At 45.5% G+C, this 27,396-nt stretch overlaps 1 protein-coding gene and 1 long non-coding RNA gene across 2 annotated transcripts; one reads left to right on the forward strand and one right to left on the reverse strand.

Annotated features, from left to right (window-relative positions):
* The first annotated feature begins 479 nt into the window (after positions 1–479).
* LOC144694707 (uncharacterized) lies at positions 480–1,216 on the forward strand. Its single transcript, XM_078565295.1, has one exon. The coding sequence runs from the start codon at positions 524–526 to the stop codon at positions 1,139–1,141; it is 618 nt and encodes a 205-aa protein (XP_078421421.1). The 5' UTR covers positions 480–523; the 3' UTR covers positions 1,142–1,216.
* Positions 1,217–13,072: 11,856 nt separating this feature from the next.
* LOC144694712 (uncharacterized) lies at positions 13,073–13,417 on the reverse strand. Its single transcript, XR_013579816.1, has 2 exons — positions 13,306–13,417; positions 13,073–13,217 (listed from the first exon to the last, which is right to left on the reverse strand). It is a non-coding gene; the product is annotated as an uncharacterized LOC144694712 (long non-coding RNA).
* Positions 13,418–27,396: the final 13,979 nt, after the last annotated feature.

The raw sequence follows: 27,396 nt of genomic DNA on the forward strand, positions 1-27,396 counted from the left end.
TAACTAATCAATACCCAATACCTGTTCACCTTATTACCTACTGGGTATTTAACATCCATCAACAAAACCTGTTAGATACTAACACACTGCCCTCTGAGCTATCTATGCTCCTCTAATTCTGGCCTCTTGTGCATTCCCAATGATATTGCCAATTGAGACACCATTGTTGACTATGCCTTCAGTGGCTCTGGAATTCCCCCTCTCCACCTCTCCTCCTCACTTTAAGACACTCCTTAAAGCCTACCTTGACCTCCACAAGCTTTCGGTCATCTGACCTAATATCACCTTATATGGCTCGGTGTCATTCTTCGTTTTATAGTGCTCCTGTGGGACGTTTCATTATGTTAAAGGTGTTATATAAATATAAGTTGTTATTGGCTGAAGAAAATGTAAAGGTGGGAAAAAAATTGTGTTTTCTTCTCTCCACAGCACCACAAAATGTCAGGATGGAGAAAAACAGCAGAAACCCTTGACCCATAAATTTGTGCAGCAAAGCATCACACTGGCGCAGTCTTGCCTGAACATGTACCCAGCTGCTGGGCTCTATGGACCTCTCGTCCCCAGGAGATTTGTGACCTCTGCAGACGCCTACACACTACCTCCCATTCAGATGCACAACTTTTCAAGCAGGCCCCTGACCATAGTCATGACGGAGGCGGACAATGCCCAGGAAGGAACAGGGAAACGTACTGAGTACCATCATTTCTACGGGACCCCCTATTTCTATCCATATTGGTACATGCCACCTGCAAACCCAGCAGCGTACATGTACCCACCGTACTACCCGTATAATGGTTATTTCCCCCAGCAGCACACGCTCGGTATGGCTGGCTGGCCTGAAGGATTTAGCATGAAGGGAGAGTTGCACTGGGGTAAGATGGAACGTGTTTTCGGACCCAAGAGGGAACTGCCCGACTTTGTCCAGGATGACCTGCGGAGGGTCTACGGCACGTACCCCAAAACAATTGTCACCGTGACCTACCAGAACGGGGAGTACCTGGTGAAGGGCGACCCCAAAGTTGGGGAGCAGAAATACAAGGTGGAAAAGAAGGTCATCAGGAGGCCGCCTACCCCCAGCGACGAGGAAGACGACAGTATTAGTGAAGTGGTGGAGAAGCGTAAAAGGAGGTCGAAACGCTAACTGCATTTCCATTGTACATTATGTAAAGCAACGAGCACCATTAGTGAGAGGTTTGTTTGCATTCAAAGCACTGAGCTAATACAACATTGGAATGCAGTGAATCATAATGAGGACATAATGGGTGATCAAAGATGTGTGGGTGTGCTTGAGATCCCAGGTTATTTTGGGCTTTATCAAGTACAGGTGTGGCTACACTGCCTGTTTGTATACAAACTCCAAAGCAACCATATCAGCAATGCACCACCTGGAAAACTGTAATTTTAATGTAATTTATTTGTTAATATATATTAATCCTCAAGTTGATAATATTTGGATGAGTACAGTTTATTGAAGCCGGGGTAATGCTGCAACAGTAATAGTAACACTCACAATTATTACCTTCACAAGAGCGTGCTGTAACCTCTTTTTAAAAAAAGCTAATATTACAGGAAACTCTGAAATAAGAACAGAACATGCTGGAAACACTCAGCCAGCATCGGTGGAGAGAGAAACAGAATTAACGGCTTCCAATCAAAACCACTGTTTTCCGTTTGCATTCCTGATTTCCACCAGCTGCTCTATGTTGCTTTTGAGTTACCATTGTGTGATTCTATGATTTTATTACTTTGTGGTGTTGTAACCTCCTTGAAAGAAACAAGCCAATATCGCCTGCCTTTTTTCCCTTTATATTTGCTGACTGGGCCTTTGTGTACTTCCGGCATTTCCCTCATTTCCTAGAATAACAAGGGCAGCAGACACATGGGAACACCGCCACCTGGAAGTTCCCCTCCAAGCCACTCACCATCTTGACTTGGAAATATATCAGTGCTCCTTCACTGTCGCTGGGTCAAAATCCTGGAACTCCCTCCCTAACAGCACTGTGGGTGTACCTACACCACATGGACTGCAGCGGTTCAAGAAGGCAGCTCAGCACCACCTTCTCAAGGGCAATTGGGGATGGGCAATAAATGCTGACCTAGCCAGTGACGCCCGCATCCCGTGAATGAATAAAAACAATCAAGCAAAGGAGACAAAGGTGTGATCCCTAGGCGACTATTACAAGCATAGTTTAATCGTCTAATAATAGTGTAGAACAATATTGGTGGAAACCTGAGACTAGCTGGAATTGCACAGAATTTCCAGCATATGAACAGAGCATCCTATACTAGTGTTTCTGCTACACCAGCCTCTTCCAAGCCTATTCATCGACCTCCATCAGCTATCCATCTATTCCTTCCTCCCTCATGTGTTTAACTAGCTTCCCCTTAAAACTGCATCTATTCTACTCATTTCAACTACTCCCTGTGAAAGCGGTTTTCACTGTCTGGGTAAAGGAATTTCTTCTGAAATCCCTACTATTGGATTTGTTAGTGACCATCTTATATTTATGGCCATCAGTTTTGAACCTTCCCTTCTGCCTCCTGTCTTGAAAGCAGCTGCTGCCATATCACTTCTTAAGGGATTGACATTCCCAATAGCTCCTGCTTTGTAAAATTAACGGGGTTATATAGGCAATCACAGAAAACTCTTTCCTCATGCCTCTTTCCATTTACGGCGAAAACCATATGACAACCTGTTGTATGACTGTGTTTGTGGCACATTACAACCTGATCTCTCAGGCATGTGACTCAATGACCTTTGTAATGCCGCTGATTTTTGCCAGTATCAATTATGGAACCCAGCTGGCGCAGGTTGTCAGTAATGGGCTCTGAAAAAACTTACAATGTCATTGCAATCCAATCCAATTTTCAAAATGGACTGATTCATTGCTCACCAACAGTGGAAAATCAGTGGATCAATTCTGGGTAACATTTAAGCTTGAAGACACAGCTTCCTAATATTTTAAATAGTAAAAACAAACAGGGCTAATTTGATTGTCATAAAAGTAATCTCATTTGCATTTGATCCTAATTAAAAATCTGAAAGGAGAGAGAGATGGGTGACATATAGTAATGGATTTGAGAAGAGAAGTTGTGGAATATACTTAATACTTCCTGGGATTTTCCCCCCTTTATGTTCATGAGAATCAGCGGCAATTGGTAATTGATACTGGAATAATTTACAGGTAAAATATTATCATATTTTATTGGGCAGCCATTATACAGCACAAAAAATAGATCAGATATCAGTAAGTGTGACAGAGACAGATGAACAAAACTGTAGGGAAAATTACTTTCAAATCAATATCCTTTCATTGTTCTGATGTATGGGTTTAACAATGTATATTTGACATTGTATATGGTTTAGCAAGTTCCATGGAGTAGTTGAATTGTGGAGGAGGGAGGCTAAATATTGGCCAGAGAAAGGTACCAGTCCACAAGAACACAAGGAATAGGAGCAGCAGTAGACTATATGGCCCAATGAGCCTGCTCCTTCATTCAGTATGATCACGGGTAATCTTGGGCTTCAACTCCACTTTCCTGCCAGACTCCTCCCTCAATTCCCTGAGAGACCCAAAATCTGTCTATCGCAGCCTTAAATATATTCAAATATATGAAGCATCCAAAACCATCTCAGGTAGAAAATTCCAAAGAATGAAGTAATTTCCCCTCATCTCAGTTCTTGAATGATTGGCCCCTTATTCTGAGACTGTGTCCCTGTGTTTTAGATTCCCCGACCAACAGGAACAATCTCTCAGCATCTGCCCTGTCAAGCCTCTTCAGAATATTGTATTTTTCAAAGAGATTGCCTCTCGCTCTTCTCAACTCCAGAGAAAATAGGCCCAATTTACTCAGCCTCTCATCACAGGACAGTCTCCTCATCCCAGGGTCCAATTTAGTGAACCTTTGCTGTACAATCCTAGCATCTGAAAACATTGGCACCAGATTCAGCGAATGTGACAGGTCTGAGAGCCTAACTGGAGAGGTAATGAACTCAGTGACTCCTGGTTACTGTCCTGACACATATAAAAGTAGGAGAAAGCAGGAATGCTACCTGCTCTTCTCTAAGCCAGAGGGGTTGCTACCCCTAATTCTCTTTCCTTTAACTCTGGGTGACAATGGGCACTATCTGCAGGTCTATAGTGTTGTTCCCAATGGACTTTCACACTCCCCCATCTCTCTCCCATCCCCTGCCTCATTTACCTCATCTCTTTCCCATCCCCATCTCATTCTCCCCATCTCTTTCCCATCCCCCATCTTGTTCACCCCATCTCCTTCCCAACCCCCAACTTCTACCCCCATTTATTTCCCATCCCCCGTATCATTCCCCCATCTCTTTCCCATCCCCCGTCTCATTCACCCTATCTTTCCCATCTTCGGTCTTGTTCCCCCAGCTCTTTCCCATCTCTCGTTCACCCCATCTCTTTCCCATCCCCCGTCTCGTTCACCCCATCTCTTTCCCTTGATGGACTGAATGGTTTGTATTTTTATTTGTTGAACGCACTGGAATTATTGCATGTATTTTGGTAAAATCATTATTTAATATGGGAATCTTAGTGAGAATGGAGGAGGATATCACAATGGTCAAGCTTGTCCTCCATCCAGCCTGCACCAGTGGGACAGTCAGCCAGAGACATTACTTCATGTTATGGCTCACTGTGAATTGTGGCCTTTTGTATAAATAAGCATCATGGTTGTTAGGGGTCAGTAATCACAGTTTGCTTCATTGTACTCTTTCTTGAACCAAGGGTACGTCATCGTGTTTGAAAATTAAGGGTTCAATCAAAACTGTGAATAAAACAATTCCATGTGGTGATTGTAGTCAAGACAAGTTGTACATTGTTCAGAAATACAATTACTGTGCAGTTATTATTTTTGTGCTTACTCATCCTGCTAGGGTAAGTAATGGTGTCTAAATTAAAAGTCTAACCAATATGTTCCTGATGATATGTTCCTTTAAGGGGTGCATTTGTGACCTGTTTGTTTCTTGGTTTTTCATGCTTATATCTCAGTGGGTCGCATTCATATCTCAGAGTCGGAAGACTGTGGGTTAGTAATAAATGGAAAGACTTTGTCCCCACCGTTCTTCCCATTTTGACCTTGCACATATTAAGATTTAGCTCTACACCATTGTTCCCAAAAGCTTAACTTTGAAATGAGAAAGGAATTGTATTTCTATAGAACAAAGCAAAAGGATATGGCTGCGCACAAAGCTAGGCTGATACCCCAGTGCAATTTTGGTGGAATGCTGCACTGTCCAATTCCCCCTTGAATACCTCAATTGAACCTGCCTCCATCATACTGTCAGGCAGAGCATTCCAGATCTTAAACACTCACTGCATGAAAAAGCTTTTCACTATCTACTGGAAGCCTACCTTCACTGGTCAATATACGTGTTGGGATTCCTACAGTTCCACGGGCTATAAGATCGCCCTAGTCAGCAATCTCATAAATAGGACCTGAGCCATTAACTCACCATGCAAGCTTGATGCTGAAACAGGGAGCATCAAAGCTATTCTGTAGGATAACGGCTACACTGATCAGATCATTGCTCACTGTATATCACCCAAACTCATGGATGGGTCTAAGGCCATCACTTTCGGCACTTAAAAGTACCCAGTCTACCTGAGGTTACCCTGGAAGGGCAAGGTATCTCAAATATTTGAGCAACAGGTGAAGCTAGCTGTTAGCTGTTATGCAGTAGCAACACAAGTGTTGTTCGCCACCAACAGGACGCTGTTGTCAAGTCAAAAAGATCTTCTGTCTACCACACAAATGAGTAATTTGGTATATGAATTTCAGTGCTGGTGTAACGCGAGGTCGTAGGCTGTAAGTCTCAAAGCCTGGCGGACGTATCAAACAGCAAGTCCCTTCCACTGTTCACAACAGGCAAGGTACCGACCGTACCCAACCAGTCTATGCTTGTTTGGACAACATTCGCTAAAAAATTCTGAATGTGCTAAGAATTATGCTGACATCCAATTTAAGATAATGAAGATTACACATAAATAATTACGCAAGATTACATGTGCTGGAAGCTACATATTTTAATACAAGGGGCTCTGTTCTTTGCAGACATAAAGAACATGTATACACATTGCACCTCTATCAACTAAACAAAATAGGTGACAAACATTCTCTGGTTCATTCCCTAGGCCAATGCCTTGACCAATCAGTGTCAACCTGCCTGGTTTGAATTTAAATAAAGCTTGGCAGTTAACTGTCATTCATCAGTTAACTGGTACATTCTCCAAGGTAATGCCTCTACCAATCGGAGTACACTTGCCAACCTTTTCTCTTTTCTCATGAAGTATAAATTTTTGTTCCCTTTACATTGGGTATTCTTGCAAATTGTCCTGATGAGTGCAAGACAAAAGCTTCTACAATGTGTCTTTTGTCAGCAATGCCAGAAATGTTTTTCCTCATGTCGCCATTGCTTCTTTTGACAATTACGTTAAATCTGTGCCATCTGGTTCTCAATCCTTCCACCAGTGGGAACTCCCTATCTAATCTGTCCAGGGCCCTCATGATTTTGAATACCTGTATCAAATCTTCTCTCAACCTTCTCTTTTCCAAGGGAGACGGCTCCAACTTCTCTAACCATCTACGTAACTTAAGTCCCTGCCAATGTCTACCCCTCAATCAACAAGACAAAATCAGATTATCTGGTCGTTATCACATTACTGTTTGTTGGCACTGGCTCTGTCCAAATTGGATGCTTTATTTCCTACAACAGTGATGATACTTCATTGGCTGTAAAGTATTTGTGAGGATGGGGGAGGGGGGAGGCGGCCCTGAGGCTCTGGGGGCAGAATTTTACGAGTCGGCAAGTGGGGGCGGGGCCCGCTCACCGATGCTTAAAATAACGCGTGGTGACGTCGGAAGGAACTCCGCCCGATTTAAATTTTCAGGAAGGCGGGAGCGCAGCGAAATCAGCTGCGGACCCGCTGACCTGTCAATGGCCAATTGAGGCCATTGACAGAGTCAATTATGTAATTAAAGGACCTGCCCGTCCAACCTTAAGGTTGGCGGTGGGCAGGCCAGGAGCCCCGGCGGGGAACAGATAAAACATGAAACCTCCTCCACAGGCGGGATGAGGTTTCGTGTAGGCTTTAAAACATTTTAATGAAGATTTTGTAAAAATTATGGACATATCCCAACTCATGTGAAAATTCAGCCCTGGAAGTTCATTTTCTTTCACTGAAAAGGCTGTTAGTCTTTGTGACCCATCTGGGTTAAGTGCTTTCTACCAGTACCCCAGTGTAACAGCAGGACCCTCTGGTGGCATATATGAACCTCCCTTGTGCAAGTTAACTTCCCCAGTGGAGGGCAGCAATGCAGGTTCCCAGGCTGCCTGCTTGGATGGAAGTCTCCCAGCAATTTATAAATATCTGTAGCCTGTTGCTCTGCTGCAAAATAATCTGCTCTGCTATGGGAAAGGACAGGATTTTATAACTCCACAAACCCAGGCTGCTGAATGATGCACTTTTTAAGACAGGAGCGACACATAAGGAGGGTATAAAATGTTACGGCGGCTGCGCAATTGAGCACCAGTTTCAAAATTGATTAAACTTAAGGGCAGTTTCCTTTTGTGGGTGCTTTCTCAAGACAAAAGGGCGGAAATTTTACTGTGTAACCTCTTCTGGAGATCTTCCCACTACAGCCTCCAACTTCATAGTTCCCCAACCTCACATAGCCTGGTTCTACCTCCTTCCCAAGATCGAGGAACATGACTGCCCTGGTAGGCTTGTTGTTGCTCTGTGGAACTGATTTCTTCCTACCTTAACTATTTTTTCTCCTCTTGCCCTGTCTCTTCTTATTTAGATCTGCAACTCTTCCAACATCTGCCTCTAACAGTTTTGAGTTTCCTGTCCCTAAACCACCTTCTTTTCACCATGGATATCCAGTCCCTTTACACATCCATCCCCCACAAAGAATACATGAGGGCCTTCCGCTTCTTCCTTCAACAGTCATTCAAAAGGGCCCATCCACCACCAGCTTCCCATGCCTGGCTGAACTTGTTCGCACATTCAACAATTTATTTTCCACTACATCTTCTAAACAAAAGGTTGCTAAGGGAACCCATATGGATCTTAGCTATGCCTATCTTTTCTTGGAGTATGTGAAAAGTGGAACATTCCTTGTACCTGCCTTACTTGAGTCCCCTCCCTTTTTCCTATGCATTGATGACTATAACCGAAGTCGTTCTCTGCTCTCATCCCAAACTGAATGTTTTCGCCAACTTTGCTTCCAATTTCTGTCCCTCCCTTGCCTTCACTAGGTCCTTTTCCAACTCTTCCCATCCTCAACTTCTCTAGTTCTACCTCTCGGCATAGGCTATTGACCATTATTCACTGTAGATTCGCTGACTCCCACAGTTGTCTTGACTACAATTCCTCACACTCTGCCTCTTGTAAGGACTCTATTCTATTCTCTCCGTTTCTCCGTCTCAGCTGTCCTGACAATGCCACCATCCATACCCAGACCCTCTGAGAGGGCCTCCTTGATTGTCAACTGAGGATTAGGGCCCTAGATGTGTTTGGTCTATTTCACACCCTTCTGCTCTCATCCCTTCCCCTCCCTCCCAGAATCTCCTTCCACCCCACCAACCTCCACATTTAATGGATCATCCTCTGCCATTTCCACCACCTCCAGCATGATACTGCCACCAAACAGATCTTCCCCTCCCCTTTCAGTATTTCAAAGGGACTGCCCTACCCCACATTCCGGTCCACTCCTTAATCACCATAACACTCCTTCCCCTTCCAAAGGCACCTTCCCATCCAATTGTAGGAGATATAATTTTCCATCTTGCTCTCACTTTGACCTCTCTGTTCTTGGCCTGCAGCAGTTTTCCAAAAATGCTCAACGTAAGCTCGAGGAACAGAGCCTCATCTTTCAGCTCAGCATGTTACAGGATTCTGGACGCAACACTGAATTCAATCATTTCAGATCATAACCCATTCTTTCAAATGGCAGCTGTTGGTGAGGGTTATTCCATTTATACATCCTCTTGACCCATCTTTTGCTTTGTCACTTGTCCCATTACCTTGCACCATCATCCATTTTGTCATTCAATCTCTCCTATGCTTCCCACCCCAAGCACATTTCTCCCACCCCAATTTTAATCATCCACATTTTGATGGCTGTGCCTTCAGTTGGTTGGGTCCTAAGCATTGGAATTCCTTCTCTAAACCTCTCATTCTCACCACCTCTCTTCCCTCCTTGAAGACATTCCTTAAAACCCACCTCTGGAGAAAAGTGCAAAATAATTTTTACAAAGGTGGTACTGAAACTGAGAGGTCATAAATTCCAGGAAAGATTGAACAGTCTGGAGTTCTTTCCTCCAGAAGGGAATTCAAAACCTAGGGGCCACAAACGTAGGACAGACACTACTAAATCCAATATGGAACTCAACAGAAACTTCTTCAACCAAACAGTGGTTAAAATGTGGAACTCGTCATCACAAGGAATAGTTAAGGTGAATAACATTGGTGCATTTAAAGGGAAGCTAGATAAGCATATGAGGGAGAAAGGAATAGAAGGTTATGTTGATGGGGTGAGATGAAGTAGGGTGGGGAGTAGGCTTGTGGTGGAGCATGGAATTTGTGGGATCCATTTGGATAATCAGATTTGATCGGTAACTTACACAAGATCTTGTTTATGAATAACTATATGGTTAAAACCTAAGCAGCAAAGCATGATGGTTAAGACTTCACAAAATGCCAAGGTATAATTGTAACACTGCTCATGCTACAGCACATACTCAGCAGCTGTGGAAGGAGATGTAAGACGAGACTGCTGAGCTAGAAATCCTCTAACCTGGATTGTATGTGAGCCAAAGGTCAGGTGGTATCCTTTTGGGTATTTCGATTCTTTTGTAGGAATATATATATTGATGTAACTGCAAGGCAGACTGATGAAGCTTAGCCGAATGTTATAACACACAAACATGACAAGGTGTAAACTACCTGTTAATGGATGGCTTAAGAAAGAAAGAATGGATGACCTTTGCCTGAGCAAATGCTGGAAAATATGTTTTTCTCTCTATGTTAAGAGCAATGGAATTAATAGAAATTGCAAAAGTGTAAATTTGTGAAAAAGAGTTGATATCAGCAGGCATGTGAGTTTTGGGTTGTCTGCAAACAGGTGAAGAATAGGAAACATCTGTGGGGGCTTCCGTGTTGACCCAAGGCATGACTGTGGACAATAATGAGGTAATTCGGGTCCAGTAATGCTGACCAGAGATAGCTATGGCCTAATATGGCATGAGAAGGGTGTTTTGACAGGATAAAAGGAGGACACTTCAAGACATCATTGGCGTACATCAGGAGAAGCCAAGACCATAGTCAGCAGAACATAACCCAGAAAACAATGCCCCAGTGACTTTGGAGAGCAACAACCAGAGGTTGCTGTTACAACTACTACCATTGTTAAGTATCAATTTTGTGTATGCTAACTGAGTTTAATAAACTCCTATTGCTAATTGAAACATTCAGTGTCCATTTCCATTGGGTTACTGGTGGGCAAGATACTAATTTCTAGCTCAAAATCCTTACAAACTGTTGGGCTGAATAGCCTGTTTCTGTGTCTTCATGACAGGAGCATCATGCGTCTTGCATCAGAGGTAGACTCTCACTGTTGGTGTACAGTCACCTAGCTGGGGAACTGGGTCCACAGACTAAGCATTATGTGGGTCAACAGTCTATGGAACTCAGTTCTCACAGCTGAGCACCAGGCAAAGTTTCAGCCAGCGTTCAGATGTAGCACACACAAAATCACCTGTAAAAAGAGAGACAAGACACGGTGATTTAGTTAGCAGACAAGGATACTTTCTTCAAAGAAACTATGTTAAAGCAGTTTACTTGTGACTTTTACTGATTAAAGTTTCAGTGATAAGACTCCTCATGTTGCTAATGACTGAAATTTTGATTTCTGCTGGGGTTACATAGGGGACAAGAGGATGCCATTCAACCCCTTGAACCTATTCCACCATTTTATTAATCATGGCTGATCTGCAACTCAACTCCATTTCTCCACCTCATCTCCAAATTGTTCCATAGTCTCACTCCTCCCAACCTCAGTATCCTCCTCGAGACCTACAAATGTCCGAGATCTCTGCTCTCCTCCAATTCCGGCCTCTTGGACATCTCTGATTTTAATTACTCCGTGATTGGAAGCCGTGCCTTCAGCTGCTTGGGCCCAGATCTCTGGAATTCGCCTCCCTACACCTTTCCAATCTCTCTCTCCTCCTTTAACACAGTCCTTAAAACTTACTTCTTTGACCAAGCTTTTGGTCATCCGTCCTAATATCTCCTACGTGACTCAGTGTCAATTTTTGTTTGATAAACGCCCCTGTGAAGCACCTTGAGATGTTTTTACTACATTATAGGTGCTATATGAATGAAAGTTGTTGTTGGTACACCTGCCACATTTGATAAGGAATTCCTTAAAACAGCTCCAACGCCTTGCCCAAGAGCCATCCTTCTCTTCAGGAGTGAATGTCGGCAGCCTATTTAACTGCTGAAGCATCACAGTCAACACTCACACTTTCCACGGAGGTCACTGGATAACAATGCGGGGAAGGGAGCCTGGCTGAATTTGCCCCCCACCTCTCCATCTCTAAACCAGAGGTGCTGATGTGAACTGCAATGCTCCTGCTGGTTAGCTGAGATCAGGTTGTTCAGGACAGATAAACCGGGGGCCTCCGTATCTATTTAGTTCAGGATTGCGCCAGGCGGTGTGTTGAGGAACTCGCTACCTATGAAGGTGGTCAATGATTTCTAGAAGAAATTGGATGGGCAATTGAGGGAGATAAACTTGCAGGGCTACAGGGATAGAGTGGGGGAATGGGATTGACTGGGTTGCGCTACAGAGAGGACTCAATGAGCTGAATCAGTGCCATCGTCACTCAATGCCTGAAGGATTTCGTTATTCAATGAAGGGATATGTCGTTGAGTTGTTAGTCAACGGCAGTACAAATTGTAGGACTGTAAACTAGAAGGTTATGGGTACTCCAAAACTCATTGAAAAGCTTGCATTGGTAATGGGTTTTGGCTTCAATGCAGTTAGTATGGGAATCACTAATTAGTGCCCTCAATTCAGCCCTAAATTGGTCATTTCGCACAACAGGTGCACAAATACATAGGATCACATAGGATATATGGCACAGAAACAGGCCATTCAGCCCAACCAGCCCATGCTAGTGTTTATGCTCCACTCGAGCCTCCTCCTATCTTTTCCCACATAAACCTACCATCGGAGCCATCTATTCCCTTCTCTCTCAAATGCTTTTCGAACTTCCTCTTAAATGCATCCAGACTATCCACTTTAATCACTCCTTGTGATAGTAAGCTGTGCTGTAGTAGTAATGTCACTGGACCAGTGGTTCAGATTAATGCTCTGGGGGGCAGGGGTTCAAATCCCACATGACAACTGGTGGAATTTAAATCCAATTAATAAATCTAGAATCTAAAGCCAGTCTCGATAATGGTGACCATGAAAGTACCATTGATTGTTGTAAAAACCCATCTGGTTCACTAATGCCTTTTAGGGAAGGAAATCTGCCATCATTATCTGGCCTGCATGTGACTCCAGACCCACAGCAATGTGGTTGACACTTAAATGCCCTCTGAGAATGGCCTAGCAAGAAATTGGGGATGGGCAACAAATGCTGACCTTGCCAGCGAAACCCACATCCCGTGAAAGAATAAAGGAAAAAAAAATTAAGGAGTTTCTTCTGAATTTCCTATTGAGTTTCTTGGTAACCTCTTGTTATGCTCTTCCCCCATTGTCTCTTTATTCATTCTATCAAAACCTTTTATAATCTGAAGACCCCCGATTGGGTCATTCTTTTTTCAAGAGAAAAGAGACCCAGTCTGTCAATCCTTTGCTATTAGGTATACCCATGTATTTCTGGTATCATCCTTGTAAATCTTCTCTATGCCCTCTCCAGTGTGTCTAAACCCTTTTCATAATATGGCGATCAGAACTGCACACAATACTCCCAAGTGTGGTCTAAGCAAGGCTTGATAAAGGTCTACCACACCTTCCCTAAGTTTCAATTCTATCCTTCTAGAAATAAAGCCTAGTGCTTGGTTTGTGTTTGTTTCTTTACAGCCTAGCCAACCTGCGATGCAACTATTGGTGATTGATTTGTTTGTATTCCAAAATCTCTTTGTCCTTCTACCCAACCTAGACTTGCACCTTCCAGTGACCTCCCTTTTCTTCCTCCCAAAATGATTTGTTTGCATTCTAAAATCTCTTTGTTCCTCTACCCCACCTAGACTTGCACCTTCCAGTAACCTCCCTTTTCTTCCTCCCAAAATGTACTATCTCCCATTTATCAGTGTTGAGCTCCATTTGCCAATTACTTGTCCACTCTGCAAGTTTATTGATGTCCTCTAGTAACTTGTTGCAATCCCCCTCACTATTGGCTAATCCCTCCAATGTGGCGACATCTGACAGTTTAGAACGTGTGTTTCTGTTTGCAACGTCCAAATGCAAAATTCCAATTCCCTGCGAATTATGCAGTCCCCTCCTGCCCCTATCCTGACAGCGGTGGTCCCCACTGGGAGGTGTCTGGCTTGCATTGCCCCTTTAAGAAAGTGCCACCTGGTGGAAGGTCTGCACTGCTGCACGAGTGAAGTTCCCTGTGACTCTGCAACAGAGGGGGCCACATTTCCTGACTGCTACTGTTCTTTTGGAAATGTGTGATTCCCTCAGGCTACATCCCCCTGTGCATTCTTTGATCGCAGAGCTTAACCTGCTTAAAATGAATTTTTTAAACCCAGGGTTAATGCAAAGAGATTTCCTGGGATTTTACTACAGGAACAGCCCAGTTGGAAAATACATCCCAAAGTCACAAGATAACAAACCTGTTCACCCCACACAACCCATCATTGCAAGATGCTGAAGTCACAGAACCCAGGTTACTGATCAGTGAGTCTAACTGACTGCAGATTTAAAAAAATTCAAGCCATTTTCTAGCCCAATATAATTTATCTAATCAAATGCCATTTTTTTTTACATTGCAAAGGTCGGAGGCTGAAAAACAAATTGCAGGAAGAATAATGTGACTGTTTTCACACTGGGGACAGTCACGTATTTGTTCACAGATCTTTTTTTATTGGAAGCCTTGCCAAACAGGCGCCTTCTGGAAACTTCCATCTGTAAAAACAAAAGATTTTAAAAATATACATTGAGAAACTTTGGCAAACTTCCGGCCCATTGCGCAATCCATCACGAGGTACTGGGGCGTGTAAGTTGTGGGAGGAAACGGTGCAGACTGGTGGAGGTGAGGAGCGCCACAGGCTTAAGGTTCTGGGGAAAGCGGTGGGGGGGGGGGTGCGGCTGGAGGAGGTGATTGCAATAAGTCACGATCACAGCACCGTGAAGATTCAGGGAGGGTGAGAGTACAGAGCGGACAGGGGCGGAGGAGATTTGGGGTGGGCGGGGAGAGTACGAATCTCAGAGTAAGTGCCAGGAGACCCCAGCTGTTGACCCTGGAAGTCCCCTACTTTGAACGCTACCTCACTATTGTATAGCTTAGCCTCCAGAGGCCACATCGTTTGGTTACAACATGGAAGGAGGCCATTTGGCCCATCACACCTGTGCCGGCTCTCTGAAGGAGCAACTCATCTAGTGCCATTCCCACCCCCCCAACCCTGCCAAGAACAGGGGCAGGTGTTCATTTTGTCCCCAACCCCCTCAGAAAGTTGAAAACCTGGCCCCACTGACCCACTTTGTAATGCTTCAAAAATAAAAACGATGGCCAAACTCAAACCTTCGGGGAGCATCCGGGTCACAGTCCTTGGCCTGAATCGCCCCAGACTCACCCCATTCCCCCAAACCCTCCCCAACGTCCGGCAGCCGGCAGCCTGGTACCACTGGCTCGAACAGGCCCCCAGAGGCTAGGGACATGGACAGGCCCAGGACTGAGGCTCTCTGTCTCCTGCTCTCGCCTCCCCCTCTGTCCGCCCTCTCATCCCATTGCCTTATTTTGGGATGGACGGAAGCTCCGAAGAGGAAGAAAATCCATTCACTCGGAGAGGAAGAAATCATCAGGCTATAGGGAAAAGTAGGGACGTGTGATTAATTGGGTCACATCTTCAAAAGAGCTGGCACAAGATTGATGGGTCAAATGGTCTCTTTCTGTGCGGTTTGATTCTATGGTTGCTGACAATGAAGATTAATTGTTAATTCCTGGAGACACCAGAGCAATGCTGGGCGGTTGGTAATTATAAACCTGAAAGCAAAGAGTGGAAGGAACAGTGAGAGGAAAACTCCCCCAGCAACAGTTAAAGCGCATACAGATTCAGAGACAGTGAGAGCTCAGGCAGTTTTATGTAAATCAAACCAGCACAGTCACCCCTGTCTTTTTTTGCACCTTAAATTAAAGGTACAGTTGACATTTTGTTTCAATGCATCAGGACCAGACTAAAAACAAAACCAAACACTTGTACTGGTTAGTGAACAGATTGACTGGTGATGTGGATCAGGGACCGGGTGTGCCCAGTGTCAGAGATACGGTGCACTGGATCAGGGACAGGGTGTGCACTGGATCAGGGACAGGGTGTGCACTGGATCAGGGACAGGGTGTGTCCAGGACCAGGGACTGAGCATGCACTGGACCAGGGATACGGTGTGCCCTGGATCAGAGATTGAGTATGCACTGGATCAGGGATTGAGTATGCACTGGAGCAGGGATTGAGTATGCACTGGATCAGGGATTGAGTATGCACTGGAGCAGGGATTCAGTATGCACTGGAGCAGCGAGTGAGTATGCACTGGATCAGGGATTGAGTATGCACTGGAGCAGCGATTGAGTATGCACTGGATCAGGGATTGAGTATGCACTGGAGCAGCGATTGAGTATGCACTGGATCAGGGATTGAGTATGCACTGGAGTAGGGATTGAGTATGCACTGGATCAGGGATTGAATATGCACTGGATCAGGGATTGAGTATGCACTGGATGAGGGATAGGGTGTGCCCTGGATCAGGAATAGAGTGTGCACTGGATCAGGGATCCGGTGTGCACTGGATTAGCCACTGTGCAAATTTTTCCTGGGAACTCTCCCAACCTCTGCCACATGACATTCATTTTGGGTTTCCACCAATTAGTTCGAAGTGAGTTTGAGATAAGGGAGGAATTTTGGTCAGAGGAGCAGAGGTTTCAATGTGGGGGCCAGGAGGAGTTTTGGATGGGAGGTGGGTTACGTGGATAGGAAGGGTTGTGCCAATTACTTTGTGCTATATTTGTGGGGGATTACTAAACATGTTAAGATAATTGGCAAAAGAATCCGAAGGGAGGTGAGGGGAATATTTTTTTACTCAGTGAGTGGGATCTGGAATGCACTGCATGTAAGGGTAGTGTCCTGGCCAGAAGACAGGAAGGAAATATCGATGTCAACCTGGCTACTTTATAACATTATTGAATTGGTGGTTGAGGCTGAAATGCTCAACTTATTTAAAAAGTATCTGGATCTGGACCTGCATCTGAAGTGCTGTAAACAGCAAGGCTACGGACCACGTGCTGGAGAGTGGGATTAAAATGAGTGGCTAGTTCCTTTTTTCTCTTTTTGGCCAGTGCGGACATGATGGGCTGAATGGCCTCTTCCTGTGCTGTAACTTTTCTATGGTTCTGTTATTTTTATTTTAAAATTTGACAATTGCTGGGCTGAGAAAATGGCTGCAGCTGCTCACACGCTCATAGTTCTGGAAGATTCTAAGCTGTTCCAATGGACAAAGGCTACCTCATCATCCTCATGGAATGTGACTTGTGTTGTATAAACATTCCAGCCAAGCCAACACAAAGGATTTGTAGATGATAAGGCTGCCTCAGCCAGCTACGGACAAAGGTAGAGTTATTTGCGACTCCTAATCTCCAGTGTTGTGCTAATGGCCCCACTGTTACCTGCTCCAAAACACAATGGGTTTCAACCAGGCGCCTCGTTAGCTGAATAGCTCGACCCAAAACCACCCTGTCACATGACCATGGCTTGGGCTGTTTGAATTCCTTTAATTGAACAGCTTTTGAATTTTATATTCAGTTGCGGTTTAACCTCTGGAGAGAAGGGGACTCCAAGCTAGCAGCCTGCCTCTGACCTCCACCTCTCTCCAACTCTGATTTCCAGAAAGAATCCTGTATTTCGCCTACAGAGTGAACTAATTTCCAGGATACAAGAACACTTTGCTGCGTCTTCAACCTGCAACCAAGTTCCTAGGACCAAGACCAGCAATTCTGCAGACAAAGCTTCTTATTTTGCCTTATCTCGGGTTTGCTGCGGGGTTATTAATAGAGAATTGGATCACTCCAAAACTGAAGGGGTCGGGGAAAACATGCCACCACTGTTGAAGCGGGAGGAAGTCAAAAATCAAAAACACCTCTCTGTTTACGGACAGGTAGTTGAGAGGAGAAATCAGGGCTGTTTAAATTCATCCCCTCTCCGGTCCCTAGCAGTGAAAACTGATTCAACAATAACTTTCTAAAGGCAAGTGGATAAATGCTTTAATGAGGAAAAACCAATTGCAGGGAAATAATGGGGAGGAATCAGCCTAAATGAACAGTCCTCAAAGAGCTGGCACGGGGTGTGATGGGCCAAATGGCCTCCTTCTGGGCTAGGAGGTTCTACGTTTGCGCAATATTCCTCTGTTTGCTCTTTCAACTAATACTCCCTACCCCATTTGAAAAAAAAATGTCCCGACATTGGGACTCGCTCACGATAACATTAACAGAATTTAAAATTCTGCCCGAAAATTTATATTTGGTTTTTTTTTATATTTAATTGTGGAAACCTCATCCCGCCCGTGGATGAGGTTTCACCAAAAAATCAAAAGGTTGCCTGGCTGATTCACCTGCCCGCTCACCGTACGTGGACGGGCAGCAAAAAGTAGCTTCTAATTGATGGATTCATGACCTTAACTGTTGGCGGGTGCACTGCAATATCGCACGATATTTCACGCCTGATCGGGTCCAGGCACATGCCCGCCTGCAGGACGCAAAATCCTGTCCAAGGAGTGAGCTCCAGGCTGCAATTCCAGGTCAGATAACAAGGACAGTGGAATGGTTCTCTCTGGTAAGCTATAGGATGTGCTTTTGTGGCTGCCCTCTCGCTAATCCTTTATCGCTTCCACATTCACCCATAGGAGACCAGCTGTGACATGGTTTCTCTTCCGGGGGGAAGTGATGAGGTCTGAACTGACTTAAATTATGGAAGGCGCTAAAAGCTTGTGGATAGGTTAAAAAAAAACATTTAAAAGCTAAATGGAAGGTTGGCCTGTTGGCGTTTATCTCAATGGGGGTAGAATGCAAAGGGGCGGGAGCCGTGTCTGTGTGTGTGTGTGTGTGTATACGCAGTGGGGTGGTGTCTCGATCTGTGTTTGTGTCTGAGTGAGTGGATGGTTGTGTCTGTGTGTTTTGAGTGTGCACTTGTGTTTGTATGAGGGTGTGTAGTATCTGTGCGTGTGGTGTGTCAGGGTGGGTGTGTCAGGGTGGGCATATCTGTGCACGTGGGTGTGCGTCTTTTTGTACATGAGTAGAGATTCTGCAACACCAACTCAGCTCATGATTTTGCCATTTGTAAAGTTGTTACTTATGTCTCCTTTTACAGGGTCTCAGTGAGATTACAACGTTAGCAGAAAGTTGAGGGTGGTGGGGGGGAGAAAGAGACTTGGCAGCAGGGTGAATATTCTGGTGTAATATTTGCTGAGATATTGATGCAAAATGGCTTAATCCAACATTTACAGAAGATAATGTCCTTTTAGCTAACAACAGCCTCAGACTGGATTTCTCTTCACTGTTTGTTCAAAGGGAAAGAATCCTTTTGAACATTTTAAAAAACATTTCTGTGAACGAGTTTTCCAACTGGTGGATTGGAGTTTACTGGTGGTTGCCTCCTATCCACCAATTAGATCCTGGCTTTAGATCATTTGTTGATTTATGAGCACATTGTTACTGATACTGCTGTCTACTCAGGCATTGTTACTGATACTGCTGTCTACTCAGGCATTGTTACTGATACTACTGTCTACTCAGGCATTGTTACTGATACTGCTGTCTACTCAGGCATTGTTACTGAGACCGTTATCCACTCGGGCCTTGTTACCGAGACCGCTGTCCACTCAGGCATTGTTACCGATACTGCTGTCCACTCAGGCATTGTTACTGATACCGCTGTGCACTCAGGCATTGTTACCGAGACCGCTGTCCACTCGGGCATTGTTACCGATTCTGCTGTCCACTCAGGCATTGTTACTGATACCGCTGTGCACTCAGGCATTGTTACCGAGACCGCTGTCCACTCGGGCATTGTTACCGAGACCACTGTCCACTTAGGCATTGTTACCGAGACCACTGTCCACTTAGGCATTGTTACTGATACTGCTGTCCACTCAGGCATTGTTACTGATACTGCTGTCCACTCAGGCATTGTTACTGATACTGCTGTCCACTCAGGCATTGTTACTGATACTGCTCTCCACTCAGGCATTGTTACCGATACTGCTGTCCACTCAGGCATTGTTACTGATACTGCTGTCCACTCAGGCATTGTTACCGATACTGCTGTCCACTCAGGCATTGTTACTAATACTGATGACTACTCAGGCGTTGTTACTGATACTGCTCTCCACTCAGGCATTGTTACCGATACTGCTGTCCACTCAGGTATTGTTACTGATACTGCTGTCCACTCAGGCGTTGTTACCAATACTGCTGTCCACTCAGGCATTGTTACCGATACCGCTGTCCACTCAGGCGTTGTTACCGATACTGCTGTCCACTCAGGTATTGTTACCGATACTGCTGTCCACTCAGATATTGTTACCGATACTGCTGTCCACTCAGGTATTGTTACCGATACTGCTGTCCACTCAGGTATTGTTACTGATACTGCTGTCCACTCAGGCATTGTTACTGATACTGCTGTCCACTCAGGTATTGTTACTGATACTGCTGTCCACTCAGGTATTGTTACTGATACTGCTGTCCACTCAGGTATTGTTACTGATACTGCTGTCCACTCAGGTATTGTTACTGATACTGCTGTCCACTCAGGCATTGTTACTGATACTGCTGTCCACTCAGGCATTGTTACTGATACTGCTGTCCACTCAGGCATTGTTACTGATACTGCTGTCCACTCAGGCATTGTTACTGATACTGCTGTCCACTCAGGCATTGTTACTGATACTGCTGTCCACTCAGGCATTGTTACTGATACTGCTGTCCACTCAAGCATTGTTACTGATACTGCTGACTGCTCAGGCATTGTTACTGATACTGCTGACTGCTCAGGCAATTGTTTCCTTCAATGAAAGCACTTAGTTTTTAAAATCTCATCCTTGTTTTCAAACCCCTCCATGGTCTCACCCCTCCCTATCTCTGTAATCTCTTCCAGCCCCACAATCCTCTGAGATCTCTGGCTTCTCCAATTCTGGCCTCTTGCGCATCCCCTATTTTAATCACTCCACCATTGGTGACCACGCTTTCAGCCACCTAGGCCCTAAGCCCTGGTATATGTTCCCAGCCCTGTCTGTCTCTCTGGCCTTTAAGACTGTGGAAGCTGGGGGACAATTGGAGCTTCTAAGACAAAGTGCGTTAGATTCTTGTTGGGCCAATGGCATAAAAGGGGTATGGAGATGAGATACAGATCAGCCATGATGTAATTGAATGGTGGAGCAGGCTAGAGTGGCTGAATGGCCTGATCCCAACTCCAAATGACTAATGCTCTCTAAATCTTTTTGACCAAGCTTTTAGGTCACCTGTCGTAAGGTCTTGTGTGTGTCGGTGTGAAATTTTGTTTGATTTTTCTTCTTTGAAATACCTTGGGACATTTTACTACATTAAAGGTGCTATATAAATGTAAATCCTTGTTGTTGGGTGTTCCTCTCTATTATGGTGGCATACAATATGGTGCAGTTACCCTCCAAGCCATTGGAGGAGCTATCTCATTTTTTATTCATATTGATCCCTTGGAGACTGACCTGATCGTGTATCCAATTTACCAGGTTAATATATCGATGTTGCTCGACAGAGGCTAATGCACATGAGAGAAAGGCTCACTACATCAATGGTCAGATGTCCGGCAGCTGGTGTGAGTAAATAGTTGTACTTATGACAGGCAAAGCTCTTTGTTCTGATGCAGAGTCTAACCAGAGTGGGGTAGACCCAGTGGTCATAATGTTAAGAACAGCCAAACGCCCCTTCAACAAAGTCACAGTTTCTCATTAACTTCCTCACTGAATCACCCAGCAAATAGCCAAACTATAGGTATCAGGAAGCATTCCAGCTGAACCCTCAATGCTGAGATGGGATTGGAGGCTTTATCCTGGTGGGTGGGTGGGTGGAAGGGAAAAGATGAACCAGGGTTCAGGGTCTGATAACGGAAAATTCAGGTCCAGGGCTCAGGCTATTCCCAAGCAGTCAAATAACTTCCGGAATAGACGGCCTCAGGGTTCACACTTGACATTGAACCACTGGGCCACAAGCATTGTGGGCCAGCTGGTGTTTGAAGCCCTCAGACTTGAGTCAGTGCAATGAAGAGGGAGGAGGAAATTGAGGTGGGTGGGGGTGGGGGGGAGGAGAAAGGCGGGTGAAGTTTTCAGTTTCAGCCATTGGGGAGCTGTCCTGACGCAGCCCAACAATCGACACTTTCTAACATCGCCAACATCACCTGCATCAATGGGAACGAAAATGCAAGATTCAAACCACAGCCAAAAGAAGGGCATTTCCCACATGAACCACAGGCTCTTATGCAAATTAGCGGGTCATACAGTGAAGCAATTGCACTGCAATGAATGGGCAAAATCGGACTGGGTACAGATGTTACCACCATCGGTCCATTGCAGGATTCTAAGCTTACTGAAGGTCCACCTCACCAAAACCTGAGTGCTGCTAGCTCAACCAGGTACCTGCTACTGTCAATGATGTGAAGGTGGGATCAGGCCATTTAGCCCCTCGAGCCTGTTCCACCATTCAATTAGATCTGCACCCCGTCTCCATATGCCTTTTAAACCATTGCCCCAACAAGAACCTAGCGCTCTCCATCCTGAAAGCTCGGAGTGAGCCCCAGACTCCACAGCCTTTAGGGGAAAGAGAGTATCCAGCGATCCCGCTAAGTGAGCTTGCATGGTGCAATCTACATGGGCACCTCAGTGGCAGTCAGTTTTACCTTGGTGCCCTGGTATCTATATCCAGGCATCTATTCATAAAGAGAGAAACAGGTGCCCGTTTTAACCTGGAGTCAGGGAGAGCAGCGCGGGCAAGGCTGTGTTGCGTTTGGGAAACCTGGAAAATTAGGTTTCCGTCAGATCCTGCCTCATTTAAACAGCGGGGCCTGATTAACACTTTATTTTCAACTCTGTTTCCCAGCCAATCAGATTGAGAGGCTGTGTGGGTAGACCCTCATGCCAGGGCACAGCTGGAGAGAGAAGGAAGGGAGGAATCAGAAAGATGGTTGGGGGGGGTGGTGGGGAGGAGCATTCTGGCTCATGGGGTGGAGAGGAGGTGTCACAGGGGCTGGGTCCGATGCTGGAGGGGAGGAGGCAGGTTCACTTGGTCGGCCCGGTTTGTAGGGGGGTGGGTGGTGGGGGGTTACAGGAAGCACTCTGGCTCCTATGTCTGGAAAGACACCTACCTACCTACCTGCCGGGACCAGCATTGCTCGCCTCCCTTTAGCTGCCGGGCTCCCTGAGCCCAAGGAAACCCAGCCAGCCAGGATTAACCTTCAATGAAGAAAAAAACATGAGGTGCGTAGGAAATGAGCAACCTGCCTCCTGGGAGTGAGCTGGTTATCATCCTCCCCCCTCCTCCCCTTCCACTCCTGTTAAAAGCAGAACAGGCAGTTTCGAGGTAGGTTATGTTTGGATTCAACATTGACTATATATATATATATATATATATGATCAGGCTGGTGTACCATTCGTATTTATATTAGAGGTTGTGGGGTCACAAAGGGCCACAACATGTTATGATTTTTTAAAGAAAGAAAGTTTTGCATTTATATAGCGCCTTTCACAAGCTCAGGATATCCCAAAGTGTTTTACAGCCAATGAAAGTACTGCTGAAGTGTAGTCACTGTTGTAATGTTGGGGTTGGAATGCACTGCCTGATTGGATGGTGTAAGCAGGTTCGATAGTCACTGTGAAAAAGGAATTTGATTTTTATACTTGGAAAGGGAATATTTGGATTGCTCTTTCAAAGAGGTGACACAGGCCTGATGGACCGAATGGCCCCCTTCCGTGTCTAAGATATTCTATAATTCAGTGAATAACGTGCAATTTATGCACTGGGTTTAATTGTAAGTAACACTGAAGTGATTACTAGGAGCGATAAGCAGATATCTATCTAATGAAGATCTTCAAGGAAAGTAATGGAGGAAACACAGAATCCAATTTGCACAAAGCAAGATCCCACAAACAGCAACGTGAAAATGAGCAGATAATCTACTTTTAAATGATGCCGACTGAGAGATAAATATTGGTCACACCATTTGAGTGTACTCACCAGTTTCTCTTCAGAATAGCGCCATGGGATCATTTAAGCCCACCTAAAAGGGCAGAAGGGGCCTCAATGGAATGTCTCATACTATATTCCATCCGAGATTTTGTGCTCGATTCTCTGGAGCCTGACTTGAATCCATGACCTTTTGACTCAGAGGAAAGAGTGTCACCACTACTTGCTTTGAAGATTTTCACTAGATAGGTATCTGCTTATCGCTCCTAGTAGTCACTTCAGTGTTACTTACAAGAACACTTATAGGTAAGTGAGGAGGCCATTCGGTCCATCAGGCCTGAGTCAGCTGTTTTGAAAGAGCAATCCAAATATTCCCTTTCCAATGTCAAAATCAAATTCCTTTTTCACAGTTACTATTGAACCTGTGGGCTGTCGAGGCTGGGTTGTTAAGTATATTCAAGGTGGTGATAGACAGATTTTTAATCAGTAAGGGAATCAAGGGTTATGGGGAGAAGGCAGGAAAGTGGAGTTGAGGATTATCAGATCAGCCATGAATCTCATTGAATGGCGGAGTAGACTCGATGGGCTGAATGGCCTACTTCTGCTCCTACATCTTACGGTCTTATGCTTCCACCATCCATCAGGCACTGCATTCCAACATTACAACAGTGACTGCACCTCAACAGTGCTTCATTGGCTATAAACCACCAACTTGCATTTGTATAGCACCTTTAACATAGGAAAACATCCCCAAGTGCTTCGCAGGAATGTTCTCAAACAAAATTTGACAGCAGTAAGGAAATACCACGGCAATGACGAGGAGCTTGATCAAAGAGGTAGGTTTTAAGGAGTGTCTTCAAGGATGAAAGCGAGGTAGGGAGGGAGAAAGGTGCAGGGAGGGAATTCCAGAGCTTGGGGCTTAAGCAGCTGAAGTAGTGCCCACCATCGGTGGAGCGATTAAAATCAGGAATGCACAAGAGGCAAGGATTAGAGGAACGCAGATGTCTCGGAGGGTTGTGGGGCTGGAGGAGATTACAGGGGTAGGGAGGGACCTGAAAACAAGGACCAGAATTTTAAAAATCAAGACATTGCTTTAACCAGGAGGCATTGTAGGTCGGTCAGCACAGGGGGTGAATGGAATCGGGACTCGGCCCGAGTAAGGACATGGCCAGAGTTTTGGATGACCTGAATTTTACAAATGGTAGAGTGTCAGAGATCAGCGAGGAGAGCATTGGAATAGTCAAGTCTAGTGGTTATAAGGCACCCGATGAGGGTTCAGTAGCAAATGAAGAAGGGGCGGTGTCAGGCGATGTGACAGAGATGGAAATAAAATGTCATCGACAGTCCATCATTGCCTTACAGCCTCTTGTTCCCAGAAGTGTCATTTTGAAAAATGAGTATTTACTGTGATGCTGATGGCAGCCATTTTCTTTTGGTCCTGATTCAGTTTGTCTAATGTTGACGGAGTTGGCCCGTTGATTGCCCGAATTGGTTACTGAGGCTGAAACGCTCAACTCATTTGAGAAAGGTACCTGGATCTGCGCCTGAAGTGCTGTAACCTGCGAGGCTACATCCCAGCGGCTGGAAAGCAGGATTAAAAATGAGCGGCTAGTTTCGGTTTTTTTTTTGGGGGCTGGTGCAGACATGATGGGCGGATTTCCCCCCCATCGCCCACGGCGGGTTTCGTGGCAGGTGGGAGCGGAGAATCCGGCGGCAGGCAAAAAAAATTTCGTAAACCTGCGGTGGTAAAACCAGGTCGCAATTCTCCCAGCAGTGGTGTTCTCAAGGGGGTGGGTCAATTATCTTGGCGACTAGTGGCACAAACGCCATTTGCATTCATTTGCATGTCATTAAAACAGCTGCTTGCCGGAATCTCGCCACGCCTTCCGACCTTCTGTCACGCCAGCGCGAAATTACGCCGGCATCCATCAGACCCGTTGGAAAAAAGAGATGGCGTGCACCAGTCGGACCTCGGTTCACCGGTAACTTCGAGGGGAGTGGAACATACCTGCCCCAGCGCTGGCGCCGGTCTTGTTGTGGTGAATGCCACCCTGCTGGGGCTGGAGGGTTGGTCTGCTCCTTCTCTTTGCTTTCATTGTCCCGAGGAACACCGCTGTGCTGTGGTACTCATTCAGGCCTCCACTTTCAGAGACTAGCACTTCAACCAGGGGAGGCGGGGTGGTGGGCTGTGAGGTGAGGAGTCGGTCTGACAAACATGAGGGGAGCAACGGGGAGGGAGGGCTGTGGAATGGCTGTCAGCGGGGAGGGCAAACACGAGGGGAGCCTTTCTGGGGTCGCCCTCTAACCTCTTGTGGCCGCCAGAGTGAGCAGGAGAATGAAAGGAGGGAGACCTCCTTATGACAAAAGCCAGTGAAAGCCAATGGCTTCATTAGCATTGGTGAAAGGGCTACACATCACAGCCTACACATCAATATGTGGTGGCACAGTGGTATTGTCGCTGGACTAGCGATCCAGAAACCCAGGGTAATGCTTTGGGGACCCGGGTTTGAAACCCACCATGGCAAATGGTGGAATTTGAATTCAATTAATAAAAAATCTGGAATTAAAAAAGTCTAATGAAACCATTGATGATTGTTGTAAAAACCCATCTGGTTTGCTAATGTCCTTTAGGAAAGGTTGTGACTCCAGACCCACAGCAAATGTGATTGACTCTTAAATACCTTCTGAGCAAGGGATGGGTAATAAATGCTGGCTGGGTCGGTGACACCCACATCCCATGAATGAAAACAAGAGTTGCTGCACCTCAAGAGTGAGACATAGGAATGTAAAATTTGGAAATGCAGGCAATAGTAAGGGAAGCACAGCTGTATCATATGTGATATTTCAACAGATGTCATTTACCAGATGTGAGACTCCTAATGGGCCAAAGGGCATCCACTCATTGGTCATTAATATTCCACATCAGCGATTGCAGCACAGAGCTAGGTTGGGTCACTCATCTCAATTAAACTTTAGCATCCCAAGCAGGGCTCAAGATGTCACCTCAATGTGTGTGCTAGTGTCCCAGGGCCAAAGACAGCATCTGTCACCATGCAAGTAGGGAAGGAAATACTATGGACCCTTACAGTCTCCAAACATGTCATCCTCTGAGCTTCACTTTCTTGCCCCTTGAATCATTAATATCTTTAACGTTTCCTTGCAGAGAGAAGGCAAAAGCAGATATGGATCCAGGGCTCAATGCTGCCTTTAATCGGGGTCCTAATGCAATGGAGGAGGTGAAGGAGGGAGAGGCAACTTTGCACATAGATCCAGCAGGAGGGACATGTTCAAGCAGAGTCACAGCATGAACAGGAGGGTCAGGAGGAGAGACCCAGACAATGGGGCCGACTCACCAAACCTAGGGTTTATTGTCCAAGGGTCTCCTATTTACAAATGAGCGAGAGGCAACTCTGTACATGTCTTTGCTAGTACCCAGCTCTGGTACATCACAAATGCCGCATTCTTCATGAAGGCCTGATATCCCCTGCCAGTGGCTTTGAAGGTGACCACAGCACTCAATTTCTTGGCCTCTGGTTCTTTCCAAGGATCAACAGGGGACCTGTGCGGTATCTCTCAGTCCGCAACACATCAATACATAAGGAAGGTGACAGATGCCCTTTACAGGAAGGCCCATCATGATGTCAGGTTTGCTCTGGATGAAGACAGCCAGACTGGGAGATTCACCGACATCGCCACCATCTCAGGCTTCCCAAGAGTGCCGGGTGAAATAGACGGCACCCATGTGGCTATATGGGCTCCATGGCAGCAGCCCCTAATGTTTATAAACCGCAAGGGCTACCATTCCATCAATGTACAAGTGGTGTGTGATCACCGGAAGCACATACTGCACGTTTGTGCACGGTACCCTGGGAGTTGCCATGACTCCTACATCCTGAGTCACTCCCAGGTGCCTGAGATTTTTGAGGGGCCATTAAATC

Source organism: Cetorhinus maximus, chromosome 20, assembly GCF_964194155.1.
Source record: "Cetorhinus maximus chromosome 20, sCetMax3.hap1.1, whole genome shotgun sequence".
Taxonomy (NCBI): Eukaryota; Metazoa; Chordata; class Chondrichthyes; order Lamniformes; family Cetorhinidae; genus Cetorhinus; species Cetorhinus maximus.

Excerpts from the sequence above, each read along its gene's own strand:
- LOC144694707 (XM_078565295.1), top strand. The coding sequence starts at position 524 with ATGTACCCAGCTGCTGGGCTCTATGGACCTCTCGTCCCCAGGAGATTT.